The following is a 19,074-nucleotide window of genomic DNA, read 5'->3' on the forward strand; positions in this document are numbered from 1 at the left end:
GCCTACTCTACCCTAGCCTAATTCTGATCTATTCTGAATAAATGCTAAAATAATTCTCTTTCCTACACTAGCCTGAACATCTACCGCACTCACTCTCTCTCTCAAACAACTTCCCCACATTGATGGGAATTTCTAAATGTGTGCACTAAATTAGGCAAAAAGTAAATCCCGATTGAATCGCCTTTGCTGAAACCTAGAAATTCAAGATGCTCGAACGTGCACAAATTCCGGAGATTTGTGCTCACCCTCATGACAATTGTACCTCTCAAAAGGTGGCCTATGTAAATAACATGACTTTCAGTGCTGAAAGGTACAGGGTTGTGCATGTATGTATTTATTTTTAAATTGAATTTGTATTTATTTATTTATTATGCGCCAGAAGCCCTCAGGCATCGGGGCGCGACACAGACACAAAAGGACAAAACAAAAGAAACAGGACAAAAATATGTATGGGATTTATAGAGTGCAAGCAGAGGCGTTTCTAGGGGGTGGGGGCTGAAGGGGCCTGGACATGGGCGTAATTATATGGGGGACAAGTCCCCCCCAACTTTCGTGGCATGCCAAGTTGTCCCCCCTATCTTTTGGCTGAGGCAGAATAGGACATTGCAGCCGCTGCATCAATTAAGTAATTGGACAGCGCAAGCCTGGCTGTCCATTACATAAAGCGGGTGGCAGGGATACCCCAACGGTGCAGTTCCTCAACCTGTCTGGTGGCCTGACTCAAAGTCAGCAGCCACTGCCAGGGTGCTGGACTGGGTGGAATTCATAGTATTCATCGATAGTATTCATATGTTCGCATTTAGTGTGTTAAGTATTTTTTATTTTTTGGGGAGAAGATGCAAAAAGTTTACTGTTCACATTATCTTTTGGTATGATTAAGTCTTAAAAGACAGCCTACATGCCATTCTTTATAATTTTGTGGAATTGCATTCTGGTATTTGTAGTCTTCGAGATGGGGTGAAAATAAAGGATTCCTATATTGCTGGAGTACATTAATTATGATGTGTGTACTTTTCAGGTAAGATTTATGAAACAGAGTATTGCTGAAAGCCAAACGTCATGGTGAGGGGGGCAAAGGATCAGAGGGCACATTTGTTGTGATGATTTATCAGGTCCATGGATGTGGGAAGAGAGGTTGCTGTACTGAAGATGTTCTCCCTGCTCCTGTGTTGATTTTCAGGGTACAAGTTGAGATTACATGTGGATTGACTGAGTCCACTTACTTTTTTCACAGTGCCGACTCAATCCCCCTTCGGTGGTTTTGAGGCCAGTATGCAAAAAAGGTTGTTTTCTCAAGTTTTCGCCCACCAGGATTTTAACCCACAAAACCACATGAATGTGTCCCCAAAGCACACATCTTGTATTGGTACAAGAAAAAAGCTTGAGGACTTAGGGGATATCAACTTTTTACCCCTGCACCCTTTTCTATTCCTTAGGTTTTTGATGGTGTTGCATGCGTGTGAAACGAGAATGAGTTCCTCTACTCCTTATGCAATAATTTGGGTTGAGGTTTTCACACACTTTGGCGCAAAAGTGTGTGAACACCTCGACTACAAATGATTCGGCTCACTCGGTCGGCTATTCCAAAATAAGCCTCACTACTGATATTGCTACAACTGTAATATTAACAGTTAACATTCAGATATTGAGCATCAGTTTATCTGATGCCTATGGATATGAATGACAATTGTTTTACATCATTTTCTACAAGGGGACCCACACATCATTTGCCGACCAAGGGCCATGCAAATCCTAGGAGTGGCCCTGACTGCGGGCTAACCCTGTAGTGAGGGGCTAACTTTTAGAGACTGCCGGAGTCGCCGGGAGAGGGGCAAACTTTGTGGGTGCATCTGCATATTCTAATGAGACTATTCTAGTCAAGTTGTTAAGTCTCTGTGTCAGAAACACACACTCACTTAAGGACTTTCAGAATGAGCTGCCTGCTGTCTCCCATGTCCTGCTCACTCCCCTGACGTGCAAGTACCTAGTCACTCATCATGATTTCAATTGCCTAAACATGTATGCATACAAATTCATGTGCTAACAATGAAATATGCTAAATTATTACTAATTGCCTGGCCTTTGTTAAAAGTGCACCCCTCCCCCAAGCACTGTTTGTCAGGTCCTGTCCTGCGATGGCATTGTAGTTCAGACAGGTCTAGTCAACATAGCCCAACATTTCGGTTGTCAGGGCCAGGGGGGGATAAAGCATGGTCCGCTCAATGGCTGTGCGCCACTGTTTGCATGTGTTATTGTGTATGTAATGTACATATGAATGGTGTGGGCACACACTGCATTGCAATGGTGCATGTCTTTGTGAGTAGGTGAGTGTGTACAAGCTTATGTGTGTCGACTTTTGTGAATGAATGATAAATAATGCATGGTTTGTTTGTTCTGGGTGGAATTAATTTTGTGAATGTTATGTTGTTGTATCACTAGGTGAGTGGCAGGCAGGAATGAAGATGTGTGGGGGCCCATTTTCAACATGATGGTTGGGGGCCCCCAGCTTAGAGAAAAAAACTGTCTGAGGCACCCGTGGGGTGCATACATTACAATGGTGACAATGATAAGGTTAATAGCCACCAATTATCTCGATGCAGCCAGCCAGCTAAATGTCCACTGAAGAGCTCTAAACCCTTCTTTGACAGTAAGTGGCTGATGTGCAGGAACCACTGTTAGAAGGCAAAGAGGAGATAACACTTTGGTGTATCCCGTGGGAAGAGAAAACGCAGTTTGTAATGCGAGCGCCGCAAAGTGCACATTTTAAGCCTGAGAATTAAAATAGAGAAATTAATATAATGCTGTGTTACAAGACCACTGTGTGCTGACTGGCAACATAGGGGCAGGTGCTGGGGGCCTCCCCTAAGGCTCGAGGCCTCTTTTATTTGAAAAGGCTGAAATGCCCTGATGCCGTCCATGGTGAATGGGTATGAAGTTTTAGTGTGTGTGTATGTATGTATGTATATGTGTGCACGAGAGGTGCTTGGCAGGTGCGGCACTTGTTTATGGGTATCGAGAAGGCAAATATTAAATATTACATGGCTAGACTCAGACTGGGATTTTGGGGCAGCCAGTCTAGCCCTTTTTTACTGTGACATAACTTTATTCTGGGCATCTTGATAAAGCAAGCATGCTTTATTTGGCTAGACTGGCATTTTTTTATGTTGTCAATGCTGTGAATTGTAAAGACACACTGTGGTGTTATAACTTTCAGAAGACTGGCTTGTCTTTAGAATTAAATCTTAAAGGTACGGCACCAGTCTTACACAAGTCATAACAGAGCATCGGCAAGTGACTCTTGTAGTGTCGTAGTTTAGCATTATCCCTCAGAGTCACCAGCCACCCTTCCTCCACCCCTTTCCTTCAGTTGTCATGTCCCCACCAACATTTTCAGTAAAGTTACTCCACTGGGCCTGGATCTTTTTGTTGTAGCCCCAGTAGAGGCTCAGGGGCACCAACCAAAAGACTAGCTACCCCCGAGTCCCGAAAGTCCGGACATCAGCGCAGCCCTGTATCTTAGCAAGACATAACAACATAGTAACACCCCTGAGTGCAAGCATAGCTGAGATGCAGCAGAACATTGCATAAAGGAGACGTAGGGGGCAGGGGGTGAAATAAAGAGAAGCCTATTGTTTATCAGCAACTGGTGCCCTGGTCTGGCACTGCCTTCTTCGACCTCTGTAGAGCAGCCAAACTTTTTCTCGCCCTTTGTCCAAGGAGACAGTCGGACAAACCCTCCTTTGTGTGAAGATCTGAAATCATGGCGAGCGTGTTGTTCCTACGAAACTGTGACTTGCTTTGTGTCTTGTCTGCTTGCTTCCAGGTTGTGCAGGCCCTTGTGATTGGGCAACTGACGAGTCGATTTTCCGATGGCACCCTCCTTCTGGTGAGCTTGACTGTCTCCAGTGCAGTCGGCCTGGCAATGGTAAGCGGCCATCTTGCATCTGTGTGTGCAAACTCTACGCCTATAGCAGCACATCTAGATCCCTTTTCTGTTCAACATTGATTCACTGTGTATAGGACATCATATAGGATCGATATTACCAGACATCGAACAGCGCAACATACATTAGTGAGAAACATTTGGCAATGTGGCAACCTTCGCGCTTCCCTTTCTCACTCTGGTGCTTATGTGTCGCCGCGGCTGGGTTGGGTTGTCCGATCACTCAGCACAGAGGAGACCCCAAAATCATAGTGCTATGCTTGGGTTTAGAAAGGGTGACTCTGGGCAGTTGGTATCTCTGCCCGTTTCTGCAGTGGAGCTGCTGCGCTGGAAACATGACCGCGCAGAGGTTGATGTGAATGCAGTGGCGCCGTTAAGACAGTAGTGGTGGATGCTGGGGCTGTGGTTGCCAAGCAATCATGCACAATCTGTGACCGTAAGGCAATTCCTTGCATTTGTCTGGAACATATCCTTTGCCAGAGGATTGCACCACTAGCCAAAAATCAGAGCGTCACATATGCCAATAAACCACGCAGCAGTTATGGGAGCATGGCCTTGGTCGCCTTAAGGGGCTAACCTCTGTCTCGCTATGGCACCTGGCTACGGATATAAGGGATTGTTTGTACTGTTGGGCCATTGACAACATCATTTCGGGAAGCTCCCTTTTTAGATTGTGCTGTCAGGTGGCGCATGCACCACCTATAAGCCAAAACTATTACATTGGAGTATAGATAAGGAGAAATGGCATATAAGGAGGGAGACACAGCTGGCGGGTATTGTTTGGTTATTTGCCCACCCATTGACTATCCATGGCAATGCTAATACCTAGGTCCATTCCCACCCAGTTCCTGTCGCTCCCCGCCCAGAACACCTCCTCATGGGAACACTTTGAGCACGCTTTAATCAAGCCTTACCATAAGGTTGCACCTAGAGTGCCTGATAGTGTTTTTTCAAAGCAGTCTTCTGAAATGTAATGACTTAATTGGAGCTGTAAACCTCTATTGGTAATAAAAATGCCTGAACCAAGTCTGTCTCGAGGCACTCGATTTATAAGCACTATACAGGTCCTTCACTGAAGTCCTGTTAAAAACAAGCATTTTCAAATTTTATATGCCCAGATACTTGCACCATTTTTCAGCTGCTGCTATCAATGACCAGTTAATACCACTACGGCGGTGCCTGGCAAGTGCCTTTACCACGCCTGCACAATAGCCCAAACAGTTCATTGCCAATGATTGTTCTTTCTTGTCTCCTGATCTACGTAGGACACGTTTCAGTCCATGGGGGGTCACTCTGTATCACATTCAATTAGTGGCCATTTCTCTGCAGTACCAGGATTTGTAGGCCAAGATGGTATTCATTAAATCATGGCACCCTGTTCCTCTTGGGACTACAACAAAGCCAACTAGATGGTCCTGATGCAGAGTTCCCTGGCTATGAGCCCAGTCCAGGTGTCCAGACATTTGGTCGACCGAAAACTGGTCGAAAGACATTTGGTCGACGCAATTTCGTCGAAAACCAAATGGTCGAATTTTATTTTTAATTATATATTTATTTTTCTGGTTTTCGTTTTTTTTAAAAAAGGGGGGTTTTTTTAGAAAAAAAAGGGGGTTGGGGGGACCCCCCCCCAAAAAAAAAAAGGGTGAAAATAAAAAAAATAAAAAATTCGACCATTTGGTTTTCGACCAAATTGGTTCGACCATTTGTCTGATCGACCAATTTTTTTCGACCAAATGTCTGGTAACCCCCAGTCTATGGCCCCATGAAGTGCAGTGCTGGGGGCCCTAATGAATGCAAGTGCTCACTATCCTGGGACTCTCGGGATTTGAAACTCATCTTGAATCTGGGGTAGGCAACCTTTGGCACCCCAGATGTTTTGTACTACATCTTCCAACAGCCATAGCCAGCATAGTCAATGGAGGGGGATCATGGGAGTCATAGTACAACACTTCTGCAGAGCCAAATGTTGCAGACTCACTTGTCGAAACGGCTATGGGCGTATGCAGTGATCAGCCACATTTTAAGGCAGCATTAGGACTGAAACGCTTCAAAATACAAAGAGCAGTTATCTTATTCTGTCTCTGCATTTTTGATCTGACATGTGGTACCCTTTCCAACACGTCCTATGAGTAAATGGTCAATTATATTTCATTTATATCGCGCTCGTACACAATTGTTTTAGAGTGCGACCAGGCAAGGGAGAGGAACAGGGGAGAAAAAGTGCATGGGAAAAGGGAAAAGAGGGAAAGTGTCAAGAGGGTGGGGGGGAGAAGTGGAAAGTGCGGAACAGAGGAGAGACAGAATAAATAATAAAAACTAAAATAAATAAATAAAGGCGATAAACAGTAGTACTGCAGCCAGCAGGTGGCAAGTGCTAGGTTAAGAAGATAGGGCATATCTGATAAGTGCAGAAGAAAAGTGGGTGGGGGACTGTATGGGTGCAGATACAGACCCCAGTGCAAGGGGTGGCCCGGAGGCAGTGCAGGTGGGTGGCAGGGTGAGCAGGTACCTGGGCCCAAAGGACAGAGGGTGACCAGGTGCACAGAGCCGAGAAAGAAAACAGATCAGCAGGGGAGAAGAGGGGCACAGGTAGAAGTGAAGAGGAAGGTCTTGAGGTGCTTCAGGAACCAGAGATGGTTCTCCTCAAGTTTTAAGGTGGCAGGGAGGCTGTTCCAAAGGGATTCCCCAGCCGAAGACATAGATCTACCTCCAGCCTGTTTCTTTGAAAAACGACTGACCCTGAGGGTGTTTAAAGTAGAGGAGCAAAGGGGTCAGGAGGGGAACGTATTTACAGAGGGATAGTTGAAGGTATTTTGGACCCAGGCCCCAGAATGCCTTGTGGACAGTGCAGAGGGTTTTAAATGTAATCCTTGCATCCCCAGGGAGCCAGTGAAGGGATTTCAGAGCTGGAGAGATACGATCCCAGGGCTTGAGGCCAAGGACTAGTCTTGCAGTCCTGTTCTGTATTAGTTGTAAAGGGCGGATAGTGGGGGCAGGTAGATTTAGAAACAGGCTGTTACCGTAGTCCAACCTAGAGAGAACTAGAGCTTGGGAGAAAGTGAGCGTCTGAGGGAAGGAAAAGAAGGCAGAGTACCTCTGAGGAATTGCAGTAATAAGTTTTACTTTTTCGAGAGGTCAGAGATGTGGGCGGAGAAGGAAAGAGTGGAGTCAAAGATGACCCCGAGGTTCTTAGCCTCGCAGGTGGGGTAGGTGGAGGGCCAAGGTAGGCCGGCCAGAGAGTGAGGGGAAAGGAAGGTGAAGGTGTACCAATGAGGAGGATCGCTGTCTTGTTGGCATTTAGACAAAGATCATTGGCGGAACACCAGTTTTGAATGGCGATTAGGCAATCAGAGATGAGGGAAGGAGAGGAGGTGGCAGAGGGAAGCCTGAAAAGGAGTTGAGTGTCATCAGCATAGCACTGGAAATTTGAGCAGAAAAGGGAAATGAGGTAGGCGAGAGTTGCCAGGTATTGGTTGAGAAGCCAGGGTGAGCGGTTAGACCCCTGAGACCACCAGAGGTAGAGAGGGAGATAGATTATAGTAAGGACCCAAGTTGGACTTGGGAGGATCGATCAGAGAGGAAAGAGGTCAGCCAGGCCAGAGCCTGAACAGTGATACCCAGATTGTCACAGAGACGGTTGAGCAGGGTGGTATGGTTGAACGTGTCAAAGGCAGAGGAGAGATCAAGTAGGATGAGGACAGAGGGAATGTTAGAGTCAAGGTTGGAGAGCAAATCTTCACAGATGTTCAGGAGAGCAGTTTCTATGCTTCTGGCAGCTCTGAAGCCAGATTGGTGGCCATGGAGAGAGCCAACAGAATTGGAAAGAAGGTTAAGCTAAGAGATGGCCAGATTTTCCAGGAGTTTACCCAAAAAGGGAGTAATGGAAATTGGCCGATAGTTAGCCGGACCAGAAGGATCAGCAGTGGGTTTCGTGAGGAGAGGATGCACAAGGGAGTGCTTCAGAGGGGAGGGAAAAGATCCAGAGGCAAAGGAGAGGTTTCAAAAATCGGCAAGGGCCGGAGCGAGGGTATCAATGTGGTCCTTAATGGGTTTTTTTTAGCAACAGGGGTGGACCTGTTTTGATGAGGCTTTCATAGTAAATATGGCGTTAGGTAAAAGTGATACTTCCATGCTCCCTGTTTAGTTGGAAAACGCACACTCTTATATCAAGTATCCAGGCTGCCATAATCACAGTTTTCATAGAAGAAACATTGAAAAATGATGCAGTTTCATCTAAATCCACGACAGCTCGAGGCACACAAGGCAATGTGGTTCCAAAAACCAGAAACGAGTTCATGAAATGTGTAATTTAATGGAAACCGGGAAACTAATGTCTGCTCCAGTTTGGGGTCTGTTAATGCAGGCATAGCTAGTGTACAGGCTTGACAGCGCACCTGATTAAAAAACCCATGACGACGTCTATTCCAAACTCCCCTTTCCATTGCTTAAATAAACTGAGGCTGTAGCACAGATCCCTTCGCTAAAATGTGTTAACTTTCGGGACCTAGAGGCTCGTAGTAAAACTGTTCTCTGCCATGGGAGGAGCCCACCAGTAGTATGGTCCTGACACTGGTGGATAAGAAGCGGTGGGGTCTTAGTCCAAAGATTTACCTATGGCTGCTGTTGGAGGGGCCAAAAGCCGCTTTGCAGCTAAATCGCCCTCTTCACTTTCAGGCATACAAAAAAGGTACACATAATGATGCGTACAGGCCAAAAGGGTCTTCCCAGTAAACTAACAATGTGCTTTGTAGGTTTGCTTGCATTAGCTTTTAAAATATTTTACGTAATCCTTACTACCTATACCCGCCTTTAATCTGAAATGGACTCTGCAAGCAATGAAATATTTAGGACGTGTTGTCTCTAGAGATCGGGCTCAGTTGTACGTTAGAAATATAGGGGACTGTCTAGAGTCCGTCAGGCTTAAAATGGATAGATGGAAGAGGTTGTCCATACCCCTGATGGGTAAATTGCACTAATCAAGATAGTAGTCCTGCCAAAGCCGTTATACTTCTTCCTGAACCTGCCCATCGTCCTCAGCAGAACCCTCTTAAAAGAACTCAACATGTTTGTTTGTTGGTTTGTTTGTTTATTTGATAATGCGCTCCAAGCCCTTGGGCAGCTGGGCGCAACAATACAAGTAGACTCGAAACTTAGTTACAGTGCCTGACACAGGCTATTACAAAACAGAGGTAACTTACAACAAATGATACAAGTGATAGAGTACATATAGGATCAAGATGGGTAAGCGTAGAAGAATACCGTCTTAACATATGTATAGCATGATCAGCTAGATAAGGGTGAATATCGTTACATATCATTGTTGTGCAGCCATTTGAGAGCGTTACATCTAAATCTAGTGTAGGGTAATGGGCGTCTGAGGTCAGGTGGGAGTATGTTCCATGATTGTGCAGCTCTAACAGGGAAGCTAGATCCACCTGCTGTGGTAAGTTTGAATCTCGGGACTTCAAGTAAGAAGGTGTTGGCAGATCTTGTCAGTCGGTTTGAGGGTCTCTAGTTGATTCTTTCAGCTAGGTAGGGGGGTGCTTGATTGTTGAGGCATTTGGATGTGAGAGAAATAGTTTTAAGGAGGATTCTGTCCTTTATCTTTAGCCAGTGGGCCTCAGTCCGGTGTTTGGAGATATGCTCTCTACGTGAGATATTCAAAGCAGCTCTTAGGGCATTATTTTGTAATCTCTGGAGTTTGTCAATGACCGACTTTTTTGCACCTGAGTATAGGGCGTTGCACTAGTCCAGTCTGGACATGACAAGGGCATTGGCCAAAGTGAGGCAGCTGGCACTGGACAGGAATGGTCTGGCAGCACGGATGAGTTTACACGTGTAAGTGGTTGTAGAGGCGAGGGAGTTCACTTGCTTTTTAAGGGTGAGAGCTGAGTCGAGGTAAAAACCTAGAGTTTTAACCTCTCGCATAACCTTAATAGTATTATTGTCGATGTTAAATGAGGCATAGTCCGGGGTGAGTTTAGTTAGGTTAAGTTCTGATCCGAGGAGCAGGATTTCAGTTTTATCGTCGTTCAGGCAGAGGCCATGGGTGGCCATCCATGCCTGAATGAGGTGTATATTTTATTCACCATAGCCAGGTCCACTTCATAGTTGCCGTAAGGGGTATGAGGATCTGGGTGTCATCTGCATAATTTGTGTAGGTGACACCCAGTCTGTCCAACTTGTCGAACAATGGCTTGGTGAAAATGTTGTACATAGTGGGTGAGACACAGGAGCCCTGTTGGACTCCACATGTAATTTGGATGGGATCGGCACAGGTAGAGGTGGAAAAGACTCTCATAGTCCGGTTGGCTAGAAAGGATTGGACCCATGCTATAGCTTCCCCTGTGAAATTGGCAGCAAGCTTGAGGTGGTTGCATAAAACTGCATGATCCACCAAATCAAAAACTGCTGACAAGTCCAGTAGGAGTAGCAATGCTGTTTTCCCAATATCCTTGAATTCCTCAATTTTAGTTTTAAGATCTATCAAGGCTGTTTCAGTGCCATGGAGAGGGCGGAAGCCCGATTGGCGCGAGCCTAGTAAATGGTTAGCTTCTAAGTAATCTTGAATTTGGAGATAGGCTACTCTATCGATGATTTTTAGTAGGAAAGGTACAGTGGTGATAGGCCTATAATTAGTTGGGATGGATCGATCAAGGGTTTGTTTCTTAAGAAGGGGGAGGACCCAGGTCTCTGTTAGGTTAGCTGGCACTGTGTTGGATTTGAAAGAGGAGTTAATGAGCTTCGAGATAAACGTGGCTAAATCTCTGACTGCGTCCTTTATTATTTGAGCTGGGCAACTGTCGCCCTTACAGTTGGAAGGCTTCAGTAAGAGGATAACCTTTTCAGTGTCGATGATGGAGATAGGTTTGAAGCTAAAAGGGGGGATAGTATTAGGTTCAGTCACTAGAGGTGCCTGTTGATCAGTAGGAGAGAGGGTGTCCTTTATATTAGTTATTTTAAGCTGGAGGGTGGAAATTATATTCGATAGGGCGTTCTGTATGTTAGTGCACCATATCTTGTCCTTGGGGACCGTGTCAGTTGGTTGGATGGGGGATTCCATTTCCCGGAGGATGGCAAAAAGTTCCTTGGTATTAGATTTAGCATTAGTAATTCTGTCATTGAATAATTTCTTTTTTGTATTGATAATTTCTGTCTTGTAATATTTGGTGAATGGGGTTAAGTTAACTTTGTTGTCGTCAGTAGGTGAATTGTGCCAGATAGTTTGGCGTTTTCATTTCTGCTTTCTAATGTCCTTAAGTTGGGGTGTGAACCAAGCATTAAGGTGGGCTTCTTGTTTAGCTTTGCGTAGTTTGGGTGGTGCAATAGTATCTAGTGCATGAGACATAGCTTTATTAAAGGTGTCTACTAGGGTGTCTGGGTCAGAATTGTTCTCGAGGCGAGATGTTGATCTCGCACTTCCTGTGGAACCCAGGAGGAGTGCATATGAAACTTCAAGATATGTGCCGATCCTATGCAAAGGGCGGGTTGCAGGTTCCTTACTTTGCGTTATACTACCTCATATCCTACTGGGCAGATCGCAAAACGTCCCAGCCACACGTGAAAATTGAAGAAAAGGCAACTGGGTTAGCATTTGGGGGCGGCCATGCTCAGTATTGGTTACACTGATCCATACCCCTATAACCCTCTGAATGCCACTTAGAAAGCCTGGCATAGGATAATGAAGAGGCTTAGTATAGAGAGTCAATACAGCAGCAAAGCCCCGATCGGGAGCATCCTTAATGTGCATCCGAGCCTAGATGGTGGTATTGGTCAATTATGGAATAATGTAAGCCTCTAATGGCTGGGTGACCTCTTCCCATGGGTAGCGGGATAGTCTTGGCGCTATCAGTGCTTCATGAAAGATTAACACCTAGCTCTGGGACAGTCCTCCAATACTTGCGGTTCAAATCGGCCTTGACTGCCAAATGGCTGTGCCTCGCCAGTGGACGTGAACCACCTAAATGTGTAGAGTTTGTTTTCCTCTTTATCCTATCTTGCCATCGATGCAAGAAGAAACTAATGTGCCACTTGCCAAGGCAAGGGACACATGGGTATGAGATCTGGGCATTGCAATTGATGATAAAAACATGGAGCGGTTGTGTATGCTCAAAAAATGTTCCTTCAATTCAAAATGTTACCCTATAGATTTCAAGATACTGCACAGACTTCAATATACACAAAGAACACTTCAGAGATTCCATAGGATGACTGCTAAGAGTTGCCGCAGATTTGGGTTCCCTTACGCTGGGTATATGCACCTTGCTGGCCACCCTACTGGGCAGATATATGGAATGAGTTGTCAACCACGTTAGGGTTGAGGTACCCAAAGGGCCTAGCTGGGGAATAGTTGTGTGAAACAGCAAAAAGGAAGTGGCTAAAACGCAACCAATCAGTGGCTGCGGGAACTGACATGGGTAAACAACAATGAGGGCCTGTATCTCTCGCTCGTGCCCGTCACTCACGAGCTGCCCAAAGACATTTGGATGTTTTTCGGGGCATATCTTCTGAAGGGTAACAGGGAGGCAACTGCTGGAGCAAGAAACTGCTGTTTAAGTTGCACACATGCAGCATGGCCCACAAAAAAGTGATCATATGGTCAAGATCATAACGTATCTGTAATGATTCTTCATCTATGAGTGCTGCTGTCCCATGGATGAAGTCATTTTTAATTACGCCTGTTCCTGCCAAACGAAAAAATAAAGGTTTTTAAAAAAAACTACGTATAACATCATAGAAAGGCAACACCAGCAAACAAATCTTCACGTTGTAATGTCACCCACCAGTCTAGCCAAAGCTCGCTCCTCCTGCAGCATTTGACCAAGTAATGCCCCCCACCCGCCCCCCCGCTCCCCCGGGGACTCTGAGAGTCTTTTCTTAATTTTTACTAATCATCAATATGGATTTAGGGGTCCCCCGAAATTGAAGCAAAGTATAATCTTTTGGTTTTTATTATCTGGGTAAAAGGTTTGTGTGCAAACCAAAGTGAGCATTTTTAAATTGGAAATGTTTTTGCTTTTAGTTTTGGTTGACTGCTGTCACATCCAACAATTGCCAGCTGTTGTCATGTACATAAGAGGGTCGATTGCATCAAGCACGTTTTATACTTTGCGTGTCATTCCACATGCTAAGCAGTGCTTCATAAAAGGAAGCACACCGAGTGAAAAGGTGTGAAATGCATGCTCCCCAGAGCCAGGGTGTGCCCTTACAGTAGAAAAGGTGAAGGTGCGCTCCTGTAAGGGGAGTTTATCACTTCTCAGCCTAGCTTTGCAATTCATCCAATGATATCAGTACCTGGGCAGAGGATGGCACTCTTGCTAATGGTGTTAGTGGATCAATGCCTCATTGTCACTCTCTCTCTGCCATTGCACCCCGCACCCTCGCTTTTTTGGGGGGTCTCCATGCACCACCCGTTCACACTGCCCGGTGCCCTTCTCACTCCTTCTCGCCCCCCCACCATATTCCCCTACTCTCCATACTGAAATGCTCCTGCGCTCTCTTCGGCTGTGACGTCCAGAGCATGTGTGGGAGAAGCATGATGCACTATTGTACATCAGCCTATGGACACATCTCTTTTGTGTGTTGCCCTTCTCCCTGGAGGCCTCTAGACCGCAATCAGGTGTTAGTGCATGGTCGTTGCTTGGCAAGACCTGGTAATGGTGTGTGTCCTTCAGATTGCTATGGTAATAATGCATTATAGACCAAGGAGAGTTCATTACCGCAGGATAATGACCCGCCACCAAGTCGCCGATGCAATTAGGTTGGGGTAAGGGCATTCTCCCAAGCGATAATGACCCCTCCCGAAGTCTATTAAGGCTGTTAACACATACTGGTAATAACAATATAGGTTTTCGAACTGTGATTGTAAAGTGGAAATTGTTTACTAGTGAGAAAAATAAATATCGAACCGTGTTAGTAAATGTAATATGCTTTTATTTTGTAATATTTACAAAACAAGGGTCTCTTTCTAAGTTAAGCATTTTAATTGCAAAATTGGTTGAACTGTAAAGGTTTCTCTTTGGGTGTTGCATTTGGAAAAACAAATTCTCCCTGAGAGGGAGTGTTTTTAAAACAGAATTATACTTGGAAGTTACTTTGCTGTTTCCCTATCTGATTTTGAAGTCAGAATATTCACAATGCAGTCAATACTAGCAGTTATTGACTGCACCCCCAACATGCGGATTGGTCGAGAGGAGATCAATAACGACTTCTAATGTGCTAGTACATAACAGCAATACCTATTATGTAAGATGTAAAACGGAACAAATGTACCTGGATATATGATGGGAACAGCTGACAAATTACTAATGCACAGTGAGAATACAAAAGCCAAATCGGTTGGTTTTGCCTATGCTCGTTTTTAACTCGAGTTCCCCTTGAAGATATGCCGAGAATGCAGGGGTTGGCCAAGCAGGCGTGGGCTGCTCAGCCTTGCAGGTCACCTGTGTCCCACAGCTTGGCTCTCAGTGTAACACCTCGTTCTGCTTTCTCGTAGCTAAGGAAGTCACAGTGGCCGTGTTCACATTCCGATGTCCTCAGATGAAAGGCCCATAAGTCAGGGCCATTGTTCTGCAGTGGAATTGACAGCGCTTTGCGGGTGCATTTCACTTAGGGCCGCATTCCAGTTGAAAACCACATCCCCAGCAGTATTTAATATTCGTTAGGTGTGTCTTATACTGCCATTCTTTCGGCGGCATCGGTATGCAATGTACTTTACCCCATCTAGGCGGCATTGATGGAAGGAAGGCTATAATTATGTCACAAGCCATTTACTGGAACATGTATTGAAATGTGAATAATTCTCACTTGAAATATGATCATTCTACAAACATGGCTGAGCAATGGCTGACAGAGTAGGTAAACACACAGAGAAGTCAAAGAACCTCCGGAGCAGTTCTGTAGGCCCACAAACAGCACCCATTGTGCTTAAGGTTGATGGCAAGGTGGGGTTTTATGCAGAGGTCTATACACAGTCTGCCACATTTGGCGCCAGAACCTTACTAACAAGCCAAACATGGCAAACAAACACATAAATCAAAACACCCCCTTCCAAACCAACAATCCCAACATACTCGCATTGGACTAGTTCCCCCAGCCTTTATGTCATCCTCAGAAACGTAGGAGTTCCTTCTTTCTAGAGAAATGGCCCTATTTGGCACTCTAATGGAACTGCTTCTGATAACATACTAGCATACATCACAACATTATCCATTCGATTCAGGAGATGCTAGTTCAGTCCTAGTTTACATTTTGCATTCTGGGACTTGTAGTCCTGAATTTATAATGGGGAACAGCATCACTACAATTTTCAGAATGCAAAGTGAAAACCAGGAAGGGACTAGCATCTCCCGAATGGAATGGATAGTGTTGGCATGCATGCCTGCCAGTAGGCCTGCCAGTACTTCCAATAGACTTAACAGTGGTCAGAATAGCCTGCCTGCCGAGCATTGGCTGTCTAATTCTTACCATTGAATTTTAATGAACCACTATTTTGTCTCAAGCATCCTCAAGATGTTCATGTATGACCTAGCCCCAAGCAGTATCGGATGTGGCCTTTAGCAAGTAGTATGTCACATAATGCAGACAGTGCTTTCTGTGTCCCTTCTCCCTCTGCTTCGTTATACAGACCCCCGGTCGCGCTCTGACTTCATATTATGATAGCAGGGGAAACACAACAACTCTAGACTCGATGAAAAGCCATTGTCTGACTCTGGATAGTACAAAAACAGAAACTATTCCATTTGCCACACAAACTCGGAATGACCTTAAGGGAATTTCCATCCTCCCACACCTTAATCCCTCGCTTGGAGCTGTGTAGTTGAGAACTTGGGGGTTCTTCTTGAGGAGCAGATGTCCATGAAACACCAGCCAAATGCTGTGGTTAGCACTTGGTTCTATTACCTCAAGGTCTTGAGAAGGACCGCTCAGCTTGGCCCTTACCGTACGCCATTGATTGCGTGGGCAGCTGTGAGCTCAAGATGAGATTACGCGAATGCTGCCGAGGCTTACCTTTGGGAACCTTGAAAGATCCCAGAATGCAGCAGCTGGACTAGCCTGTGGCTTCTGGAGACGGGATCATGTCTATGCCGCTTGAAGAACACTACCTGGGTGAAGTGAAGGACATAGAATTCATGTTTAAGTTAGCCCGCCTTATTTATGAGTCAGAATTTCTCTACTCCTTCTGACTTTATTGTGAATATCTCCCCTCCAGACCACATTTAGCAGAAAAAAAAACTTGAAATTCAGCGCATTTGGGAAGTCATGACTGGCTTAATTCGGCGCATTCCCGTTGCAAAGTCCAAGAGCACATATGTATATATTATAACAGAAGGGATTCACAATAACATACAAAATGTCATTATTGGGGACATAAGATTATGAGGGACATCAATAGGAGTGCGCTGAGTGAGCCGGTCATGAAATGCACTGAATTCCAGAGGTTTTGTTGCGTTAAATCTGGTCAACTTAACTATTTTCTCAGTGAATATATATATATATATATATATATATATATATATATATATATATATATATATATATATGCAGCCATTGTGATGAATACAATCTCTGATGTATAGAAAAGTAACAGACACTCTAAATGACTTGGCATGCATGCTTCCTTAGCAAATTGCCCATATACTAATGTTACAAGTGTCTCATTGTTCCCATTGACATGTGCCATCTTATTTCTTAACACATTCCACCATCAGCACTGGTAAGGATTTGGGGAGCACAATGATGCACCCCATCTCCAGCCCCTTTAGTAGACCAGATCTTCACTCGCGATGCAGGCCCTAGCTGGACCGCAGTACATCTCTGTGTTTCACGATGTGGCCTCTTACTGCACACACATGGAAATCCCAATGACGCTTCTCATAATTTCCTGCAATGTTTCCAAAATCTATTTCTTTGAATACATCTTTTTCTCACCCCTCATATGTAAGCCTTGGCAGCAAAGATTATTTGACTGGTGTTTCACCCATCCTCGGTAGAGCGGTTTAGGTTCTAATCACAGAGGCTAATACTGCCAAACTTTATTACAACCCGGAAAGGTTAGGTATTTAAAAGATATTGAACTAATTTCATTGTGAGTGAATGGCTACTCAGTTGTAGATCTACCCATCAGCTAGGACTGTGTTTTTATATTCTAATGATGTGGCCTCAAATGTCCTAAGCCTCTGAATCTCTTGGATCCACTGCTTGAAGGTGGGCATTTGTTCTGGTGGACATTCCTTAACAATTAGGAAGCATGCTGGCAATATCGTATAACAAATCAATCTCTCTTTGTCAACAAAATATCATTCCCTGGGTCTATAAAAGGAATAAGTCATTGTAGGGCTTGCCTGGACATCGTGAACCAATCAATTTCAGATGTTAGTACTGGCAGGTTTGCTGAATGTATTAGAACTTACATCGTCCTTATAATGTGTAATGTGCAGAGTTCTTCCATCCAACTTTTTGCAACTGTGTAATTGTGTGTCATGATACTTCCTCTTAAGCATGCATACCATTGAAAGTCTTGTGAGAGCTTGATTGGAATTCTTAGGTCACCAGAAGAGCCAATTGTTCTCCAATATTAATCATGATAAGTTACCTCTTTTATGAGATAGCATCCCTATATATGCTGATATTGGGAAACATTAGACTGGTATTGTACAAAAATGTCGCCCTCATTTGTGCGCCCCCGCAGTCACTGCGACTTTGGAGGCGCACAAAATGAGGGTGACATTTACTGCGCCCAAGCAGAGCAGGCGTTGCGGAGGTGTCCCCCACTCTACCTGGGTGCAGTAACGGGGGTCGGGAGTTGCGGGGGTGTCCCCCGCTTACCATTTCAGAAAGCGGGAGACACGTAAGAAAAAAAAAGAAAAAAGCACCGTGCAGCGTCAGCTCTAACCCACGTTAGTGGGAAGAGCTGATGCTGCAGGGATCGCAGGGGGCGGGCGGCACACTTCTGCGTGTGCCGCCCTAAAGGTGAGTGGAGTGGGGGGGTTGGGAGGGGTAATGTAGGCCGGAGAAGCAGGCACAGTGATCCATATGATCACTGCGCCGCGCCGTAACTGGTGCCGGCATTTTCGGCCGTCGCAGTTACGGGGGCACAGTGATCACATAGATCCCATTAGACCTATTGCTGGCAGATTCTTGTATCTCATTTAAGAGTCTGAATTGGTCATCTTTCATTAGATGGTCCAGTTTGTTTATTCGCAAGTCTTGGGTGGTTGTACATCAATTGCCCAAAAGCAGAACCTTGGAATGTGTTGAGTCACAAATGTGCACACATGTGACAAATGTGACACGTAGGGAACCTTTATTTCTTTACTCATTTTGGAACAATTTTGATAGCAAAGTTATCAATGTCTTCAAACTATGCTGCTACCTCTAAGAGGAAATTGTCTACTTTCTGCAGGATTTTAAGACCAGCTCTAAATGTACCCTGATAGAAAAAATACATTCCAAAGATCTGTTAAATGATTCCAGAAGGGGATAAGAATCATAAACCGCCAAGGTTAAAACTTTGGAAAGTGCCGCTTCCGAGTGATAAAAGAGGTCTGAGTGCACCAAGCATTATGAGATACCACCTAGCTTCCATGTCCGGACACATTCTGCCTTTCTTGCGGGAACCCTTTGACGAATGCCAATTGCAGCGACAAGTGTACAGGTCCACTTGAACCATAAGCTTTGTTGACTTCTGAAAATGACAAGGTGCTGGTGAGAAATAGCTGAGCAACTAAAAGTGGATGCGCTGCCTCTGAGTTGAGCACCAATATGGCTAAATTCCTCAATCAGGATCATTAATAATCTTCTGGTTTGTCCTAACTGGTATTTGGGAGGGATTTGACGAAATGGCAACCTATTTCATGGTGGGCTGTGGCTCTCCTTCTAGAACCTGTGGATTAAATATGACCTCAGAGATTGCATTTATGGAGAGTACAGATCTCTTAGGTCGGCTATACCATTGAACCAGCAGCAAGAAGACATCCTGAATGGTACTTTTGGTCATCTAGGAGAACAGGACCATGTGGCCTCGGCAGTGTACAAGCTCTTGAGTGAGTCATCGGAATGAAATGCTAAGCCAATAGACACTTCATCGTGCCGACTCAGATGTGAGTTGTCAATATCAAGATGGGAAAGTA

The 19,074-nt window shown here is 44.9% G+C and overlaps 1 protein-coding gene across 3 annotated transcripts in view; it reads left to right on the forward strand.

Moving 5' to 3' along the window:
* The window catches only part of SLC22A18 (solute carrier family 22 member 18), a 766,907-nt gene that overhangs the window by 693,576 nt on the left and 54,257 nt on the right, over window positions 1-19,074 (forward strand). For 2 of the 3 annotated variants that reach the window (XM_069624138.1, XM_069624136.1), the window contains exon 8: window positions 3,824-3,925. The exons of the other annotated variant lie outside the window; for it this stretch is intronic. In XM_069624138.1, the coding sequence (XP_069480239.1) occupies window positions 3,824-3,925 (102 nt within the window). The remainder of the gene's footprint in view (window positions 1-3,823; window positions 3,926-19,074) is intronic. 3 annotated transcript variants of the gene reach the window in all.

This window comes from Ambystoma mexicanum, chromosome 11 (assembly GCF_040938575.1).
Source record: "Ambystoma mexicanum isolate Mex_15411 chromosome 11, UKY_AmexF1_1, whole genome shotgun sequence".
Taxonomy (NCBI): Eukaryota; Metazoa; Chordata; class Amphibia; order Caudata; family Ambystomatidae; genus Ambystoma; species Ambystoma mexicanum.